This window comes from Vanellus vanellus (genome assembly GCF_965231255.1).
Source record: "Vanellus vanellus genome assembly, contig: HAP1_SCAFFOLD_718, whole genome shotgun sequence".
In the NCBI taxonomy this organism is placed as follows: domain Eukaryota; kingdom Metazoa; phylum Chordata; class Aves; order Charadriiformes; family Charadriidae; genus Vanellus; species Vanellus vanellus.
In genome coordinates this window covers 33,760-54,923 of record NW_028126724.1, presented here as the reverse complement: position 1 = coordinate 54,923, position 21,164 = coordinate 33,760, and the positions used below count along the sequence as shown (strand labels likewise).

The following is a 21,164-nucleotide window of genomic DNA, read 5'->3' as shown; positions in this document are numbered from 1 at the left end:
GACTTTGTCAACCAGGCTCCTGAAGAGCCCAAAGTCCGCTTTCCGGAAGTCCAAGGTGGCAGTTCTGCTGACCCCCTTCCTTGCTTCTCCCAGAATTGAGAACTCTATCATTTCATGGTCACTGTTGCCAAGACGGCCTCCGACCATCACATCCCCCACAAGACCTTCCCTGTTTACAAACAACAGATCCAGCAGGGCACCTTCCCTAGTTGGCTTTCACTAGTTGTGTTAAGAAGTTATCCCCAGTACCTTCCAGGAACTTTCTAGACTGTTCCCTCCCTGCTGTATCGTATTCCCAGCAGATGTCCGGCAAATTGAAGTCTCCCACGAGGACTAGAGCTCGCGGTCTTGAGACTTCTCCCAGCCGTTTATAGAATATTTCATCAGCCTCCTCATCCTGGTTGGGCGGTCTATAACAGACTCCTACTACAATATCTGCCTTGTTAGCCTTCCCTCTGATCCTTACCCATAAACACTCAATCTCATTATCACCACCATTTAGTTCAAGACATTCATAACACTCCCTGACATACAGGGCCACCCCCCCGCCTCTCCTCGCTTGCCTATCCTTCCTGAAGAGTCTATAGCCATCCATGGCAGCACTATAGCTATGCGAGTCATCCCACCATGTTTCTGTGATGGCAACTACATCGTAATTACCCTGGTGTACAATGGCTTCCAGCTCCTCCTGTTTGTTGCCCATGCTACGTGCATTAGTGTATAAGCACTTCAGCTGGGCTATTGGTCCTTTCTCCTTTTTACTGGAGGGAGCTGAAGTTCTGCCATCCCCAGACATCTTCCTAAGGAGCCCGGTTACGCCCCCTGTCTTTTCCAAGTCTAGTGCCAGCACCCCACTTTCAGGCTTTTTGCTAGCAACCTTGGATCTATCCCCATCCCCCTTCAAACCTAGTTTAAAGCCCTGTCAACGAGCCCCGCCAACTCCTGCCCTAAGACCCTTTTCCCCCTCTGAGACAGGCTTTTTCCGTCTGCTGCCAGAAGGCCTGGTGTCCTGAAAAGCAGCCCATGATCAAAGAACCCAAAATCCTGCCGACGACACCAGTCTCTGAGCCAGGCATTGATCAGCTGATATTTCCTGTTAATCTTCCCATCCATCTGTGCAATTGTTGGGATAGAAGCAAACACTACTTGTGCTCCTGATCCCCTAACTAGCCGTCCCAGGGCCCTGAAGTCTCTCTTCATCGCCCTCAGGCTCCTTCCTAGAATTTCATCATTACCTAACTGAAAGATCAATAAAGGGTAGTAGTCAGTAGGCCTGACTAGGCTAGGGAGTTTCTTCCGGATATCCCTGGCCCCAGGAAGACAGCAGACCTCCCTACAGATTGGGTCCGGTCTACATATGGGACCATCCACTCCCTTCAGAATCGAGTCCCCTACTACAAGGACCCGTCTTTCTTTCCTAAATGATGATGTCGTTATATGAGGTGTAATCTGTCTTGGCTTCAGTGGCAACTCAATGTTTGGCAAGCCACAGTTATTGTCATCCTCCTCTTCCCTTTCAAGAACATCGTATCTGTTCTGTAACAGCACCTGGGATGGCGTGGGGGTAACCTGGGAGGCACGCCTGCCACGACGAGTGGGGACTTGTTGCCACTGGCCCCTGTCTTCTGAATCTCCACATTCAGACACAATGCTAGAGGGTGTGGGGTTCATTGTATGCGGAGCTCGGTCTCCCTGGGGTGCTTCTCTCAGGGAAGACAGAGTGTGACTCCAGTTATCTATCTCCTGTTCACTTTCCCTTAGACTTCTTAAGCGGCTTACCTCCTCACGGAGCTCCATCACTAGCTGAAGGAGTTCCTCTACTCGGGCACACCGCCCACAGGCCTGCTCACCGTCACTATTCAACACCGGCGCAAGAGAAGGGCACTCCCTACAGCCCGACCCCTGGGTGGCAGCATGTTGCCACGCTAGCTCTGTCTGGGTGGCCACCTCAGAGCTGCTCGGTGTAGAGCTCAGGAAAGCCATGGTTTTCTGCCGAGTTCTTACCATGACGTTCTGGCCGGGTAAAGAGTTTTTTAGTAACTTACCGTTAGAAGAGCTGCGCCCTGTTTGCCCACTCTCACCTCGGTGACGCCCGGGGTGACGCCCACCAGCTGCCCGCGTGGCCGCTGCGCTCCTGAGCAGCCCGTTTAGAACTGCCGCGGGTGACGCTGGCTCCGCCCCTGCCGCGTCAGCAGCCCGCCCCCGAGCTGCCGGCTCCGGCACCAGCACGCGCCAGCCGCTTTTCCCGGCTACAAGAGCCCTCAGAAGAGCCCTTTGCCAGCCCGATCCGCCGCCATCCCCTTCCCCAGTGAGGCCTGACCTTCACTGGAGCTGATCTCCTCGGCGACTGACCGAGTTTGACCGACTGACCACATTTTTCATGGCCACTAGCCAAGGCAGGAATGGGTAATATCCATTCACACTTATTCCAGCTTAACCACACAGCAACTGTTGATTCTCTGTTACTAACTCCATTATCAGGAAAAAGCAAGCAGTTAGAAGCCAGCTAATACAGTGTGCAGAATCTGGCCTAACACACACAACAACAGACTAGACCACACACCCCCAGCCACCAGAAAACAGGAATAGAATTGAATTTTCTAATAAAAAAATGCAAAGATCCAGCTGCAAGGATCATTAATAATTTTGTAAGCAAGCCACAAAACCTTATATCCCAGCTGCAGCCAAAACCACAGGTTGCTTGTTTCTTACTTTGAAGCAATCCACTCCTTTCTGTAAACACACTTATTTTTACGCCAATATTGTACTTGCAGTCGCCTACAGTCAGAAACGGTTACTGCCATAAACATGATTCTCTTGCCTTGGGTTTTTACACGGTCGTCCCTTTACACTATTGTTCACTGGTGAAATGAAAACAGCTGATGGAAAGTCAGCAGAGAAGTTACAATGCAGGCTTTCGGGCTAGCAACATATGGTCCCAGACAGCCATTAAAGGAGCAAAATTGCTTCAAAGAGCTTTCTTTGGTGGCTCATTTATCTTCCTTCCTTTTTAATATCCTCAGAGCACATTTCTAAAGACAATCACACAGCGCTCATGAGTTGCAGGAAACATCCCACCAGTTATAATGGATACCTACTTCGATGCCCTTTGGCAATTCAGCGTGATTTCTCTCCACTTTCTTGTGCTTGGAGAACAAAGGATCCTTGTGGTCGCTCTTGTTCCTGGCAGTGTTATCCATGGCAGGCAGCTCACCAGTCTCACTTCTGGGTCTCTTCTGGGCCATCTTGGTTGACTTTGGTGGAGGATGTGCAGGAGACATGGGTGGCAGAGGTGGCGGTAGCAGGAGATCTCTCTTCTGGTTTTCAAGTAAAGCTTTTGGTGCTCTGGAGATGGGAAGCGAATTCAGCAATTGGGATGAATATGGTGTACATATAACGTAACTAAGTTTTTTAAAAAAAAACTACTTCATGTACCAATTCTGTTTAAATTTCTCTGGAAGTATAAGAGGACTTGTTAACATAAAGAATCAAACAAAAGCAAAATGAAACTTCAGGGATTTCATTGTGCATTAGATACCACATCCTCAGCTGCCAACACCACACAAGAAAGTTTCTTTTCAAGTAGGAGTAAGATTTGTCCTTGGAGTAAAGACTTGCAACCAGAATATCAGGATGTTGCAAAAAAGGCATCCCTCCAACACAGCCTCTTTTCACTGAAAATGGGAGAGGGGTAATAACAGCAACTAAAATCCCTGGGACAAATCACACAACAAGGCAAATGAATTGCAGCACTGACTCTCTCTCCCCATTATGCTAGAAGATATCTTCTATGGTCAGAAATACTCACCCTGACACTTGATCCTGTATATGCTTTGACCGAGTTTAACTGAGTTGTTCCTTTAAGACTTGCCAGCTCACCCACACAACACTTATAAAGTTGAGAGGATTCAAGTGAGAGAGACTTAAAATGCTGTGCTTTATAATGGCAGAGGCTATCACATTTAATAACACGGTGGCATATCAGTTTTGTGATCATCCGGAGTTAGGATTACCAGGGAACTCTGGCAGCTTTAAGCAGCACCAGATAGCTCTAAACCTTGTTTCTCTACTGCTCACTTACATCGTTTTTATCCAGCTTCTCAAAGTTTCGAGGAAAACACCGAACAGTGGATCCCAACTCATGGATTGCAACATCAGAAGAGCAGGAAATTAAGTTAAACCCAGTGAGAAGACCGAAGCATGACATTGCACATCTTGCTTCATTCTGCTGTGCACAGGACAGTCCTCTCCTGCCTTCCACAACCCACTTTTCCCATGGTACAGTCCCTACTCGCTGCACACATGCTCCCCAGCTTCCCTACCTTGGTACAGCTCTCTCCCCAAAAACGCATCCTTATCCTTCCCACTCTGCAAGCCAGAACACGGCTAAAAGGGGTGCTCATTTTCACTGAGCAAAAGGGAGGAGTGAACCCCAGAATTAAAGCCCTTCTGTATCCCTTCATACAACTAAATGTTAGCCCCAAAGTCTCAGTGCTTTAAGAGCACGTCAATGTTTTCTCTGCAGAAAAGCAGTTTAGTCGTATTGTCAGGACACAAACCTCAACGCTACATACCAATCCAATACCTCCAATTCAAGCAACAAGCAAGCAGGAATTGATCGCAGTGCCCCGTGACTGATGCATGAGCCTCCCCTCTCAGGGACACTGCCCATTTGAAGACATGCTCCTAGAAGCATTAGCTCTAGCAAAGAGCTAGCCAAAATGCTGGCAGTACACTGGTATGCAAATTATGGGTTAAGTTTCAGGAGACGTACCAGAAGCACTGCAAATGCTATGCTGAATAAATGAGAAATTCCTGGCCATGAAGGCCATCTGAAATTCCACAGTTTCATGATTCAAAAGGCATGCTGGCTGTGTGTCCATTAGGTCACATACAAAAAAGACAAAGACAACGAGATGATTTTGGTGGAAAAGGGAAATGCTCCCTACCCTTACTCACCTATACATACAACTCTGTTTTCTGGATTGGGCTTTGTGCGTTTCACCCATATACAAATTTGGGCCAGTCACTGCAAAAAGCTTATTGGCTCTGCATCATGTTGGTTTAGTTAGAGAAAGGGGGAGCTGCACACCTATGTGCTTCTGAAGCATCCCAGTTTAGCAGCCTCACACGGCAGCAAGGGAAGAAACCAGAGTTCTGCAATGTCCATCACATCCACCTCTGTGTTGTCAAGCTGGGAGAAGACAGGTCCCACCTAGCACAGACACCGTGTGCACCAGCAGCCAGCCGATAAGTACAATTCAAAGCCTGTCACTGGTGACAGCAAAAGCAGCTGAGGGAGCAGACAGTATCAGCATTGACACATGACTTTTTTCTTTCATCAGAACCTGTCCAATTAAGAAAACAGCAACAATCACCAAGTCGAAATTTATGGACATTCAGTTACACTTAGCAGAATATCCTTTCCCAAGAGGCTGCCAGAACTCTCTCTGCTCAGTCATGGGAACGAGAGTCATGACTTCAGGGCTACACTTTCAGCTATTTCACCTGTTTGCGGCAAGAATCTGATCAAGCAACTCAACTTGTCTGCACCTCGGTTTCTCTGTGTGCAAAACGCGTTCACCTCATCTTCTCACCTTACAAAGGCTAAGAGCTTTAAATGCATGTGAAGTACCACGAATCTGACAAAAAGCTTTCTGCTGCTTCTCATGCAGTGAGAGCACAAACTTCCCCAAAATAAGTATGACAGCAGAACCCAGAATGAGGAAGACATGGGCAAAGAAAAAGAAGTTCGTAGTATCATAGAATGGGTTGGGTTGGAAAGGACTTTTAAGGATCATTTAGTCCAACTCCCTTTTTAAAACCATTTTAAGGCTAATTCCATTTCTCATGAAAGCAGAAATAACTGATGCTTGAACTCTTAAGTCTTACTCACCTAGAATCACAGAATAGTTTGGGTTGAAAGGGACCTTTAAAGGTCATCTAGTCGACACTTTCCCCCTCTCCCCCCGGCAGGGACATCTTCAACCAGAGACATCTTCAACCATCTTCAACCTCTTGCCATCCCCTGAAACCCCTAAACTATCATGCAGAACAAGCACATGCTACTCCCCACAGAACAGCTGCCACCTCCCAGATCATCTAGGGCAATCATCTGCTGACAGATTACCACCATGGTAGTTTGCAGAAGGGAAAACGACTCCTGCATCCCACAGGCAGGCAGTCTACCACACTGTTTGTAACTCAAGCAATGTAAAATTCTTTTGCACTGATTTGTTTCCTGCATCTGGTCTGAAAGACAGCAGTGCAAATGGTTGCCTACCAGCTTAGAAGGAAAAGCAGCATGGGCATAACTGGCAACTAAACTTCTTGCAGCATAAACAGATTTTTTGAGCTATGCGTAATACATGGATCAGAGCATGCAGCAACATAAGCTGCAGGATGGACAAGTTCATGTTTAAAATAGTAAAGTCTTCATTCCCATCTCAACTGTAGGAAATCAAGGCAAATGCAACAACATTCAACGCTTTTGCAGCACTGTAAACCAAGTATGGGAAGACAACAAGCCACTGAAACATCAGCTTATGCTTGAATGATTAGAACCATAATCCTCAGCGTTGAGAAGACAGAGGAAGATAGATAAGTGACACCCAACCTTCACATCTGCAACAAATAAAAAGGTGAATAAATTATATTCCCATAGCCACATGTTTGGTTCCCGGATGTAAAGACAAATCTGCAGCAGATTAAGTTTCAGAAGACACATTAAGTTATAAGCAAACTCACAAGCATAAGCACAGGAGATACAGTTCCTCGCCTTAACCTTTTTGAGAAAGACTCAGCTTTATGCATCTTTTTGCCATCCCACCACTGTATACTCACTTCAATTTATGGGAGTCTTTGTTAGCTGAAGACTGCAATGGTTTTGTTTCTTTTTCTGATTTCATTTTCTTCCTATCAATCTCCTTCTCCACTTCCCTCTAACAGGAAGAAAGGAAAAAAAAAGAAAAAAAAAGAAAATCACTCAGGTTTTGAATGTGCAGGTAAAGTACAGACAAACACATCTAAGTTTGACTGATTCTGGTTAAAAAAAAAAAGAAAATATAAGATACTGGAACTGACAAAGTGGAAACCCAGAGCACAGCGGATATAGATTTCAGGCTCACTGACAAGTATCCTAAAATGATATTATCTACTTTTGCTTGGATAGATTAATTATTTTGTAGTTGCAGGGATGGAAACGCAAAACCTCTTGTTGCCAACAGTAATCAAAATTAAGGCACATCCATTGCTGAAAAATAGCATTTCATCTGTTCTGGATGGTTGTGTTTTTTTTTTCTCCTACTCAGTATGAATTGTACAGAAATGTATTCAGATTCCTCCTGGCAAAGTCATGAACTGCAAGCAATTGTGTTTTGTGATAGGCCTTATGAAAGGGAAGGAAAAAACTGCATTCACAGGAGAGTTCGATCACTCAGATTTCCAAGATGCACAGGGGCTTTTGGTTTTAACAACAAGAATCTGATACCAGAAGAACAGGAACCATTAAGGCAGAGAGGTAATAAATAATACTTTTAAATTGCACTCGATAGATCTTAACAATACAAAGCATCCTCATCTGCTTACCTGAATCAAAAACTTCAGAATAATTTGCTACAAGCCAAGAAAATGTAAAAGAAACTACACTGATAAGTCAGCGTTACCCATAGTGCGCCTGGTGGCAGCCAAAAGCATTGCAGGACTTTCTGTCTCTCTCTCTCGAGTACATCCAGGTTTACGTCACTGTGGTGGTGCTCAGTGGGTTATGCTCAGCACAGAGTCTACCTCTGGCAGCGTGCTCAGGGCAAGCCTCAAGCACCTAGATCACGTCCTTAAACTGTTTCCCAGGTTGAGCTCCACAGTGCCGCAAAAGATGTCTGACAGCTGCACCTGACCAAACTGGCTGTGATGAAGCCTGAGCCTCCAAGGACACTGATGCATGCTGATATAATACAGATGTTGAGTCTCTTAGGAGGGTTTTCCTGCAATCAGATACTCAGGCTGCAAGGGAAGACACGTCTAGTATCAAATAGCTCCTCTCTTGGCTCTTTGAGACAACAGAAGCAGCAACAGATTTACTGCCTGTTCACCTTTCTCTTGCTGCTCTGCAGGAGGGGGACTGCCGGGGTCTCTCAAGTTTCTTCACCATTTTCCTGCTCTTCCCCACAACTATGGGAAGCTCAGAAAATGACAAGACTAAAGGAAACCCACGTGGGAACCAAGGTAATTCACCCACACATGCTAAGCCACCTGCTCTGTGAGGAGGACCAAAAAGTTACACAGGCACTGAAACGTCCACAGTGAATACCCATTCACCTTAACACCTGCAGCCAACTCTCTGTGCAGCTGAACCAGCTGGCTGGAAGTATATCCACAGTCCCCTTTGGCAGTTAGCTTTCAAAAACACTCATGAGCTACTACCATCGCAGTTAAATAAAGGTCTGTCTTGGAATTCAGGGGAAAGCAACTATTATAGCTGAAGGACTCTACAAATCCCCTTAGTGGATACACGCATCTTTTAAGCATTAGCATTGCTGCTAGCACCACAGCAGCTCCAGGAAAACCAAAGACATTTTCTACATATTTATCCAAGCGCTGAGATCCAAAGCAGGGTTTAGTGATGGTTGTTACTATCAGTGAACCTGGTTCAGTCAAAAGTCTGCATTTATGGAAAAGTAAAAGGCACGGGGCTGCTGCCATCACCCCTAGTAATAACACAGTTTACATCTGCAGAATTCAGTCCTCTTTGCATAAGCAAGCCTTCACAACTGTTTCATGGAAATAAATAATTCCACACAGGAAAAGACTACGCTACTCAGACTGTGGTTGCGTGACTAAAGGCAGCAGAAGGTGCATACATGGACAAAACCAAAAACCACAGACCAGGGTGGCCTGGGTCAATTGTCCCTGTGGGCACCCCCACAAACTGCAGGCAAGGTGCTCTCCCACAACAGACACTCAATGGGTAGCACAGATGACTCCACAGTCTGGAAGGTGCTTCAGATACTATGCTGCTTTTCAAGGAGTTGCAGGGGGAGGGGGAACTGCAGCCCTACAAAGCTCTGCTTGGGCTGAAAGCAGAGAAACCCACAAATGCTCCCAGCAGGCTGGCCAGCTGCATGCTGTGACACAGCCTGCTGCCCAAAGGTCCTCTCTGACATAGGAGGGCTGAGGTTTTGGTGTCTGAGAAAATTAGTATTTCAAGAAAACACAGAAAAAAATGTTTTAAACCACCAAAGCATTTGTTAGACAGCTTACAAGGCTTTTCATTTGCTCAGCAGGGGATTTGTGATCAACAAGAAACATCTGTGGAAAGTTTTGGTACGCATTCCCTTTAGAAGTTTGATAGCACCTTTATAGGAGGAGCATAATGGGTGCACTCCCAACCTATGAAGCAGAAATGAACTCTCCACACGGGTTTTTCAAACACCACCTTGGCCCTTGTACAAACCCACCTCCCCCTCCACCCCTCACCTTCCTCTTTTGAGGAAGACAAGTCTGCCTGAGCGAGGGCTCCTCGGTGCGCACAGGAGACTTCTGGCAGTTGTGTATGGTTGGAAGATGAGTGTCCTGAGGAGCCCTGGCTGCTCGGCCGGAGCTTTTGTGATGACGCTCCCTCGGCTCAGCGTGCTGGTGGGAAGAATTGCTGCTGATGCCATCGCCCTGCTCCTGGCCCTCCTCACATCCATCCCCATGGGCGATTTCGCTGAGACTTGGCACTGCTGGTGGGTTCACCTTGGTCAGCCAGTTGTTGAGCTGCCACTTATTAGAAGTTGGTGAGTCAGGCTGCAGACAAAAAGAGAAAAGAAGGATGCAACACTGATGCCTTTATGGGCTATTTCCATCCTAGCACTGCTTATCAGAACCCAGTAAAATTTCCTCCTTATTGTTAAAAAAGGCGTGAAAGTGAAAGACCGTGAGACAGTGAGGATGCTCTAGTATGTGCACATGAACACTTACTTCAGGAACACAGACCTCGTTTTTGCACAGGATCAAATATGTTGCACAGCACTCCTGGTTCTCTGCTAGCCCTACCTGTCATCCAGTAAGAGAGTAGTCTACATGAAAGCTTCATCTTGGTTTGCCACTAACCAACATTGTTGCACAATCAGACAACGTCTAAAAAAAGCAGCAATTGTAAAAACGGTTTAGGTGCTGTCCTCACAATGCTTTTGGAAAGTTATTTGCACACAGCAAAACGGACAAGGGGCTGTGCCAGCTATCACATCTCATTGAAGTTTGACAGGTAGGCTGTCAGGCTCCTGTGGTTTAACCAAAAGAAAACCATTTACCATAAGAAATTGTATGGCTACCGCATCAAGTCCAGCCTCTTCTGAGTCCTCTGCCTACACAACTTAACACTTGCTTCCCTCTGGGTCAAGCAAGGCATGAGCAATGACCAAGGTCTGAAGGCCTCTGGAGTCACAGTTTAGGGCTGGGCTGGCCACTAAATGAATGACAGATGTTTTCTATTAACCCCTCTCCCTTCCCAGAAGAGAGAAAGGAGAGAGGATAAGGGAGAAAGACTTACGGCTTGAAAAAAAACCCTAAACCAGCTTTAATGAAATATTAACAATAAAAAGAAAATATAATAATATTAATAAGAAAATAATGAAATATATACAAATATATATAAACCCAATATCGAGCTCCCAGGATGACAATCACGTCACCAGCCAGCACTGGGGAAATCCCAGACTGGACTCAGCAGCAGACAGGAACTGGGTGCAGGAACACACAGATCAGGATCAAAGGCAGAACAGACAGAGTCCTCCTCCGACTCCAGCCACTGAAGAAAAGGGAACTTGAGCCCTTGCTCCCTCAGCTTTATAATGAGCATGAGGCAGATGGGATGGAATACCCCGCTGGTCAGTTTTGGGTCATCTGTCCTGTCCGCTCCTGCCCGCTCTTCTGCTTCCAACTCGGTACATAACAAAGTTAGCTAACCCTGGTTGATACAGAGATAAGTATAAGCAAAAGCCTCTCGGCATACTATTCCTTGGTACTAACTATAAGCATCAGACTTTTTGATTGCCAGAAGCAGACACTGTCTGAAAAACATACCATTAATTTCAGAGAGTGCATTCAGTTAGACCAGACTAAACTGAAAAGGAAAATTATTGAAAAGGAACATTAGTTTTGTTCTATCTCAAACCAGGACACACGGTCAGATAACGTAATGTGGTCGCTACAAGCCCTGCTTAACCTAACAGGAGTCTGACAAATTACGAGAAAAAGAGCAGAGAGATGATCAGAGGGCTGGAGCACCTCTCCTATGAAGACAGGCTGAGAGAGGTGAGGTTGTTCAGCCTGGAGAAAAGAAAGCTCTGGGGAGACCTTATAGCAGCCTTTCAGTATCTAAAGGGGGCCTACAAGAAAGACGGGGAGGAACTTTTTAGGAGGGCATGTAGCGATAGGATGAAGGGGAATGGCTTTAAACTGGAAGAAGTTAGATTTAGATTAGATATTAGGAATAAAGTTTTCACTTTGAGGGTGGAAGGCACTGGAACAGGTTGCCCAGATAAGTCGTGGAAGCTCCATCCCTGGAGGTGTTCAAGGCCAGGGTGGATGGGGCTTTGAGCAACCTGGTCTAGTGGGAGGTGTCCCTGCCTATGGCAGGTGGATTGGAACTAGATGATCTTCAAGGTCCCTTCCAACCTAAGCCATTCTATGATTCTATGAAAAGCAAACCCAACTAACCCTAAAAAAAGACAACAGAAACTGCAAAGCAGGAGCATTATTCTCTGGGGCCTGTTCTGAAAACACCACGTATGGGTCAGCATCACTTAAATGTGTAGCTCATTATTTGGGCACCATCATGGCACAGTTACACTCCTGCCCTTACCGATTCTCCCCAGTCACAACTCTCCCTTCTCAGAAGTCCCACAACTCTTCCCCAAAAAGAGAAAGCCTGAAAGGTTTTCCAAGACTAATGAATCCCTTCTACCACAATTTTCTTCTCTATCCAGACTCAACTCACTGTAGAACATGTGGATAAACAAAACATGTCTTCAACTGTGTTTCAGAGAGTCAATCTAGAAACCTGGTTTAAAAACCAGTTTGGTTTTACCGTGGGGTCGTAAGAAAAATTAAACCACAAATTCCATTATAGTTTTCAGACAACACAAATCAGCTTTGTTTTCATTAGAATTTTAACTCATTAGCCACCAAAGAGCATTTTTTTAATTTAAACACTATACAAACGTGGCCAAAATACTTAGCAAGCTTCAGTTAAAATACTTAGCAAACTTCAGTTCATAATGTAGGTAGCTAGCAGACAGTGGCATACTCTGATCCTTTTCTAGCACCTTCTACCATTGGTTACCTTGTTTGTGATCTACACCATCATACGGGCTTTCCTTAGGTTTTCCAAACACAAAGAATAGTAAGAGACTTCAAAAAAAAAAAAAAAAAAAGAAAGGAGGAACTATTGCCTATAGGTCTTCAAGTCTGTGCTTTTGCATGTGAAGAACTGACTATAAACAAATGGGCCATGTGCAATAATTTGCTCCTTGAGCACCATGGATGAACAGTTTGCTGAATAAAAAAGGATAAGATGGTCAATGGAAAATAGCTAGGATTTCACTAGAGCGAGAAGGATCTTGCAATCCAGTATTTTCAAAACAAAGCAGGCAGGATTGGGTAAAAGAGTAGAAGTATAATATCTGTTTCCTTCCAAAGACAACCGCATTGCAGAAGGCAAACTCCGTAACTGAACTGCTGGAAGGTGAAGTGTATTAGATATGAGAAGAAAAGCTATGCCTTCTCAAAACTTGTTTTCTGCACATAAAATTCTCCCTTTCATGTGCTTCTAAGGCAAAAGAAAGGCTCTTCTTCACATATCAGGAAATTGGTCTCACCCTGAACCAGCCCATAGCCTCAGCACTCAGAAAACCTGCATGGGCAGAGGTGCACCCCAAACATCCCAGACAAGCCGTGCTTCTCATCTGTGCCTTACTTGTGTCTCCCCAGCGATGACACTAATTCCTCCAGGAGTGCTAGACAACGATGCCAAAGTAGAAGGGGGAACACTTCAAGGTTAGGCACGTAAAAGTCTAATTACGCTGTTACTAAGGATTATTTAATTGACAAACTCTAGAAGGGAAGCAAAGGGCAAAAAAGTCTGATGATGAAGCAAAGATGTCAAGGGGACACATGAATGATGACGTTATTTCAGGTCTCCTGTCCTGACTGCATTCAGGCAGCAGAGAGTCTGAAGCAAGAGGCTGTATTAAGCAGCCTCTACATTTTATTTTAATATTCACCTCAGGCGCTGACGCTCTCGCAGGGTCGTTTGCTTCACTGTCACTGGAGGTGCTCTCTGAGGTGGTCTCCGAGTCTGAAGAGCTGTCTGAGTCACTGGTGCTCCCTGACTCCGAGCTGCTGGAATGTGCTGATGCCACACTCTTGGGCTGGGACTGTAGGGCACTGCTAGACCACCATGAGCTAACATTAGAAAGCAGCATGGGCGAAGGTTACTTATTATATTGACACGGCAAGATTCAAAAGTAAAACTGAAACCCCATGTTTTGGCAGTGAGCGGAGATGGGAGAAGGCCAAAGGAATACATTGCCATACCCAAAAGATAAAGCACCGGAATAAAAAACCTCTGGAAATAATAAAACCTTCAACTCCAACCCAGTCAGACAAATACATAAGCAGGACATCACTGCTACACTATGAAGCAGCATTTAGCCAACCAAAGTTTAAAAAACAACTGAAACTGACAAGTGCTTTTCTGACAGCCCCAACCCTCAAAAGAAAAACTTCCAATAAAGGCTAACAAGATGGAAACACACATTCCAGGATGGTTTCTCTTTTTTGTATTCTCCCCTTCACCTTTTCACTTCATCTGTGTTACTTGGTCAAGGTGCTGTAACTGTTTCGTTAACAGCCATGTCAAGCAGCGGCTTTTTTTCAACACCCTCCCCTACTCAAAAGTGTTTTCCTCCAGCACTGACAATGGGAATGAATAGAAGTGAGGGAGAGCCACGACTTTGATGCACAGCTTCTTTTTGCTTTGAAATGGGCTTACAAAATCAAAATGTTGGGTTTTTTTTATTTTTTTTACTTTGAAAACTGTTTCCCATATCAGCATCAACACGCTTGTATTACTTGGAGGCAAGCTCCTTGCTGATCCAGACTGATCTCAAGAGAAGACTCTATTTCAAGAGCTTGCAGAGACGCAGAAATCATGCCAAGAATCGGCATGCCCTTCTGCATGTCTGACTTTGTCGACCATTACCCTGTGCTTGAAGAATACAGATATCAAGCCAAAAATGTCTGTCAGTGCTCTCCTGTAGGAAAAATTCTGGGCTTCTCCACCTTTCTTCCTCTAATGCTGGCATGTGGCTGTTGAGTCTACCTTGAATATTGCTTCTGACTAACAATACATGGCAGGAGCTGCTTACAATCAGCTGCCTTATCAGGGAGCTGAAACAGCCTCAATGAGTCTACTTAACCGTTTCCTGTTCTTCACTCACTTGGCTGTTTTGGGCCTCCTTCCAAACTAAAACTGGATTCACATCCATCACTACTACAACTGAAAATCCCATTAGCTCCAGCGTGATCTACATACACAGTGGTGGATGGGAAGAGGAGAAAAAAAAGAGAAGAGCTGGGGAAATAAAATTACGGCTCACAGGCAAAATCCAGCATGACTGGATTACTCAGTTCCAATTGGAGCTTTCTGTAAAACCCCCCACAAGCCAATTTTCAAAAGCAGCTTCAGGCAGCTAGAAACAAAAGCCTGTGTCTACAAGAGAAACCAGGAACCCTTACCTATCTACCCCATATACAAAAAGTAGTTTTGGTTTTCCTCCTTATTTGGTCTAGCTAGTAGTTTGGGAACAAACCTGTACCTTGGAGGAGCAAGTGAAGAAGGTGGCTTTTCAACAACCTGTTTTGTTCACAAAAACAAAGAGGAGAGGGGGAGGAAAGGTTAGCGTAAGGAACTCGGAGCAACGCAACAAGTTGTGGTGATTGAAAGGGATGTCTGTGTGCCTAGTGTATAAAACATCTAAAACTGACTTGGTCGTCACCACTCTCTTCACTATCACTGAGCTGCAGGTCGTCCTGGAGCATTCTGAAAGACAACCAGAAGATAAATATCAGCCAAGGCAGACACATTTTCAAGCAGCAGACACTGAAAAAGACTTGGTTTGCACTTGCCAAAACAAACCAACCTCCCACATCCTTTTTGAACATTTGGCATGCTCAATCTGCTAAACCCTCTCACTACCCGAATGGATGATAAAACGACAACACACAACCTCAACGTTTTACTGTGCTTTCCAGTCGATCTCAGGAGCTGCGCAATTGGAGGTCAGTGTCATCGGCTGCCATCTACAGGCAACTGAGACAAAGTTCTACGAGGGCAGTGCTCCTCAACAACGGTTACCTAGCACACTAACACAGAGAAGAAAAGTTACCTAGGCACTAAGACCGCAAGGTGGCGTGGAAGAAATCTATCTGCTCCTTGTACAGCAAGAAATTAGCACGCTATTAGCCTCCACTGGCTCCCCAAGGGGCAGAAAGCATCGTCTTTGCACCAGAAACTGTGCGTGTTCACACTCTGAGGGCCTGTGAATATTTCTTCTGTCACAGGAGTTCTCTTTTTGCTGCTGAAGTTTCCTATCGCACATACATAAGTAAATGCCAAGGTCAAGCCTTTCTCCTATTTCTTCTCTACACAATGAACTTCACACTTGTGCACATCTCAGCAGTAACCATAACATTGAGCAGTTCAGATACTCAAAGTGGTTTACGAGTTGGGAGGCACAAACTCTTTTTTACTATTGCTAGAGTAGAGAGCAGGCTGCCCGCAAATGTTTCCAAAAAGCCTAATTTAGTCCTCTACCTGCAGGTGCTAACTACTGCTGGCAATTTCAATGCATTACCGAGGTCCTTAAAAGGCTGGAAGGGAAGGATTTGTGGGGAGGGACCCAAAGTTCTCCCAAACTGTTATCCCCCACTTTGGCAATCATGCAGGCACCCCCAAAAGGAGTTGGAAAGCAGACGGGCAAAACTCTTGTTATTCAAGTGTACGGTGGTTCAAATCTTGAAACTAGCTGGAGACTGACTCCTCAACCCAGAGAGTTACACAAGTGTCCAAAAACTGGATAAAACGCTTAGGAACCGAGACAGGGGTTCTAATCAATCAGGTCAAAACTCTGTTTATTTCAGCCTCATTTCAATCTAAGGGCTCTCTGTGAGAAATAAGAAAAATAAGCCTCCAACCCTTCACGACAACACATTTTATAGCATGAAAACAAATATGAAAGATCCCCAGTGAACCACATCACCTTGGAAAAGTGGGGAGAGAGTGTTCCTGGTGCTTGTTAGGAGAAGGAAAACTACAGAAACCTTCACACTCTTTTAAGCCTTCATTTCAAATTACGAACAAAGCGAAAAAGATTTATGGCCCTGTGGGTCACCTCTAATGACCCTGAGCAGTTTGCTTTTATGATTCCATGACAAAAGAGAAGTAAAAACTTTGAATAAAAAAGTGATTCCCTTATTTAAGTACTATCCCCACTACCTAGATAAATTCTTTTACACTCATACCAAAGCAGTTGACATGCATGGAGATACTTTCATTGGAATAGGACCGTGTTTACAGTTGAAGCTGGCACGATCTCAAAACAAATAATTCCACAAACCAGAAGGGACGAATCTACTCTTGCCCATGGAGCAGGACAGCATGAAGAAACCCCAAAGGTCTCCTTGTCTACCAGTACGGAGCCAACCCCTCCTGCATAGGTGACACCTCCTGCAAAGGTACTGACCCACAGTCCCCAAGTACCTCTCTCTGATGCAGAAGAGGCTCTCAGTGCCACAAAGGCGCTGTCTGATTACACTCATGATGACCTACGCGCTTTCTTTGTTCAGGCATTTTGCCTTTGCCATTCCCCTGTGACTATCCTCCTCCATCTCCCAGCCTCCACTGCCTCAGTTCCTCACACACCTTCTCAGTGGAAGTCACCTCTTCCCTCTTCTTTAGAGGGACAGGAATCACTATGAGACACCACCTTGGAAAATGAGGCCCCCGAATTTCCTACAGAAGGCAAATGGCATGCAGTCTGCAGCAATCCTGCCTGTGCCAACTTTGCACGTGGGCTAGAGCTGAAGCTCACCGCTAGTCCACTGAGGCATAAATAGGAAAAAAGGAAGGGTAGCAACAATACAGCCACTCTCCACACTTCTGGGCAGTTTGGCAAATGTCTGTTGGCATCTCAATGAATTGTTTTGTTTTTTTTTCCCCCCAACCCATTAGGGAAAGTAATCCTTCAAAGGTGATAATGAACAAACTTCCAGGGATGCTAAAAAGTTCTGAAAATGTTTTCATTTTTTCTTTTGCCTTAAGAATTGTGGACTACAGATGCATTTCTTTTAGAGGTTAAGAGAATAATGCAAGGAAACTCTATCTAGATCTTTTAAATCTGATTTAACTGTTTGTAATAAAAAGGACCACCTTTTTCACCTGAGCTGCTGGTAAATAAAACAAATCAGCATAAAAGAACATTGCAACTACTTAAGTTCAATTTAGGATCAAGGAAGGAAGAACACTAAAACTTTAAATGAGTCATACTTCTACAAGGATAGACAAAACCAGTTTCCCCAAAACAAGGTTTCAACAAATTGTTAAATAGCCTAGTTAAAGAAAATAAATCTGCTTTAATAATTTTAATGCTTTAATTAGCTCAGGAGTTAATAGATGCCGAGTTTTCATTCGCAGGACCTGTTCATTTGCAGCTTATAGACACACCATCAATCTCCCTGTAAAGCTATTTAAAAAGAGCTCTTTTAGCGAGAAGCAGCACTAAAATTAACATCACTTGCCAAACAACCCCACTGAAAGCACAGGCTGGTCCCTCTCTGCCAGCCAGGTTAAAGATGCATCACCAAGAATGAGCTTGGCATCTCCCCTTTTAAAAGAAGGGCTGCTTCCATTCCAGTGTAGCCAGGTGCTAACTTCGGGGCTCTATTCAAGAATGAAAGCCATCTGGGAAACCCTTGCATGCTCTGTAAAGCTGAATGCTTAATTTGGGCACACAGAGGCACTGGGATTTCAACTTCTAATTAACCAGCACAAACGCTGTTTGTTTTCAGCCAGCTACACTTTGTAATGCAAGCTACTCTAGGCAGCTGAATTTTCAGACAGTCACGTGTGCGTTAAACAGCAAAGAAAACAAGCCCTGTTGTGCAAATGAAACCAAAAACAAAACAAAAAAGAAGGGACGCATGAGTTCGAGGGAAAGATGTAGAGGAAGTTCTTGGGCAAATCTTGCTTAATTCCATTTGGGACGTAAACCTAAACCACCCTGTTCCTCCTGCTTCAACTGCCGTCGTCGATTGTGGGTATGCATGTCCCTGGGCAGATGAGTGCTGGCTCTGAAGTACCCAGAAGGACGCCGAGCAGAGAGGGGATGTTGGCTAAGGACAGAGCTATGTACCATGCCATATTTACAATTCTGGACCTTTGGGCTAAGAAAGGAGTATTTTCAGATTCTTGTTTACAGTGAAAGCCTCTTCTCTCTCTGCCACCTGGAAAACTGACTACAGTTCTAGGGGGATTTTTACAAGCAGCTGAGAACAGTTGAAATAAAGATGATGGTTGTAGGGTAGCTGAGGAGGAAGGCAGAGCCTGCTGCAGTTGAAACTAGTATTTTTAATACTGCAGTGAAAATTGCCAGAAATTGTTCAGGAGGAGCAAGCTGGGGTGGAAGAAGGAGGAGTAAAATAAAGAATGGATTAAGGGAGTAGCTGATTGCTCCCAGTGAGGGCGGGCTCCTCTGCATGATGCTGGAACAGTATAAAAAGGGTTGTTTTACAGATCTTACAGAGATTGAATGCAAAATTCTACAATCTCAAACAAGATGGAGAGATGCTCTTCCTCTTAGTTGTGACTAGCCCAGTTTGGGGGTTTTTTAATTAAATTGTTCACGATAAGGAAAACAAATGGAGTAAGCTTTGTGGTCTGTAGTTTGCAGCCTTCCATGGAACATGAGATCTTTATATATCACATGGACTGATAAGCATTTAATGGTTCAGCAATTGCCTTGCCCAGGGACGCCTTAGCTTTCCAGACATGGAAAGATTTCTATTTGTTACTCAGGGCTATCAATGCTGCCAATTTGGCCAGGTTAATCCTGAAAGACTAATGTCAGCCCACACAAAACTACCTTCAAGCAATTTCTGTAATTAACCTAATTAATAGATAATTATTAACCTAATTAATTATTAACCTACAAGGAAAGTACCAAGTTATTTTATCCACCAACTTAAAATTTTCTATTGGACTGATTCATTTGTTAGTTGGCACTCCTTCCTAGCCTTGTAAAACTTTTGCAGTGATTACGCATAAACATCTTAGACTGAGACTCAAATTCTAAGAAGCTTTCTTCTGAAAGAAAACGTAACATGATAGGGAAAAGAATAACTAGATAAAGAAAAGTAGAAATATATAAATACTATTTAAAAAAGCTCTAGAAACTTCATCTTCACCCCACTTTGCAACAAGCTAACATTCTTAGAATATAAATAGAGGTTTTTAGAAAGTCAACATTTAAGTTTTTGCCTGTTTGTTTGCTTTTAAAAATGAAAACAGAATTAAGACAACACTTTTTAGAAAACTTTTCCTTGCACAATTGCAGAAAGTTCTATCATACAATTGCCTTAAAATTTCACCCCTAGTTTTCAGAGTTTTGGTAGCTGTAGCTTTACGAGCCCCCACAAGCTTCAAAATTATATGCAGAACAGATCAGATTCATTTTGTATCCCTTATCGTTTATGTCAGTTTAATAAATTATTAGTAGTTTGAATAGCACTAAGTGTGACAAGATATTATGTAGCCACAGCTACATAATATTAAATAATATTAAAAGAGAAAAAAACCTTAAATCAGGTACATTAATGGTTGGGTTTCTTTTCTTCAGCTTTGTTTTGTTTTTAACACAGTCATTATAATCATGAAACAGTAATGTTTCTGTTGGTGAAAATTCCCTGCATTGAAATTTTCTGAGAAAAATCAGACTGGTAAAGCCTTAATCTTCAGAATCATCAAGTAAGCCAAACTGTAATTCATTCCAGGGTCATTTAAATAACTGCACAGTAGAGATGGGAACTGAGTCTGGTTACTTACGATGTTCTCGGCTGAGAAATAGGCAACGTTTTTGAAGGTGCTTCATACTGTTCTGTAAATCAAAAATGAATCAGTTGCTTTTATTTGCCTCACACTAAAGTAGGTATTTTAACCTATGGTCTCTGAGCATCAGATTAGAAAGTCACCTTCTTCCAGAATGCAATTGTTTGCCATTAAGATTATTCATCACTCCAAACAGGGTTTCCTAACGAAATACTGCTTGCTCTCTGTTGAACTGCTGTCTTAGTTTCTAGGTAATGAGTGTATGCAATTTCCTAAGCATTTTCTAAATTCATCACTGTTCAACGTTGAATTAAATTCCTTAATCAATGTAAACATTTGATGTTCACTTCAACGTATAGCACACAACACACAACTATCTGTCAATACACACATTAAGTGCGTTTTCTTTGGATTTCTACTTACTCTGATTCTGTGCTACAGATCCAACATGCTGTGATTCTTAGAAAGAAAGGACAAAGTGCAAATTAAGAATAAAATAAATCAGCTCTCTCTTAATAGCAGCATATTGGTTACATACTGTAATAAATACTTTGACTAACTTGTCAAAGTATGACTTTGAAGTGTCCAATAGTCTAAGCTGGCCTGACATAGCTTAAGATGGACAGAGAAGTGATACGTGCTACTGCCACCAAAAATGCGTTCCTAGCACATCAGTGGTATGTGCATTTTTGAAGAAATATTAAAAAAAAAATTATAAGAGCTGCCAAACACTTCTGTTTAACACAGTCAGCAAGTATTTTTGTTGGCAATAAAGATGAAATGGTTTTTATGCGGCAACAGAGATGAGATGCTTAAAATGTTTCGGAAAAGCAGTCACATTTCAAGCCCACAATTGTAACAAATGTGTAAGTCATTGAAATATTAATTCATTCATCCCCCTCTGGCTCAAACGTCTTTCAACTCTAAAAATACAAATCTTGCTTAAAAAAATAAAAAAGAGGAAAGACAGTTACACTACCATAAAGCCCACTCAAAAACAATTACTCAGAAGCACAAT

At 43.8% G+C, this 21,164-nt stretch overlaps 1 protein-coding gene across 1 annotated transcript in view; it reads right to left on the bottom strand.

The window, feature by feature from the left end:
• LOC309685806 (AF4/FMR2 family member 1-like) overlaps positions 1-21,164 on the bottom strand; it is a gene marked incomplete at its 5' end in the record, with an annotated part of 39,302 nt that overhangs the window by 11,322 nt on the left and 6,816 nt on the right. The window contains 8 exons of the mRNA XM_082501519.1: positions 3,099-3,345; positions 6,844-6,926; positions 9,502-9,786; positions 13,266-13,428; positions 14,862-14,899; positions 15,031-15,085; positions 20,144-20,195; positions 20,570-20,591. Coding sequence (XP_082357645.1) covers positions 3,099-3,345; positions 6,844-6,926; positions 9,502-9,786; positions 13,266-13,428; positions 14,862-14,899; positions 15,031-15,085; positions 20,144-20,195; positions 20,570-20,591 — 945 coding nt within the window. The remainder of the gene's footprint in view (positions 1-3,098; positions 3,346-6,843; positions 6,927-9,501; positions 9,787-13,265; positions 13,429-14,861; positions 14,900-15,030; positions 15,086-20,143; positions 20,196-20,569; positions 20,592-21,164) is intronic.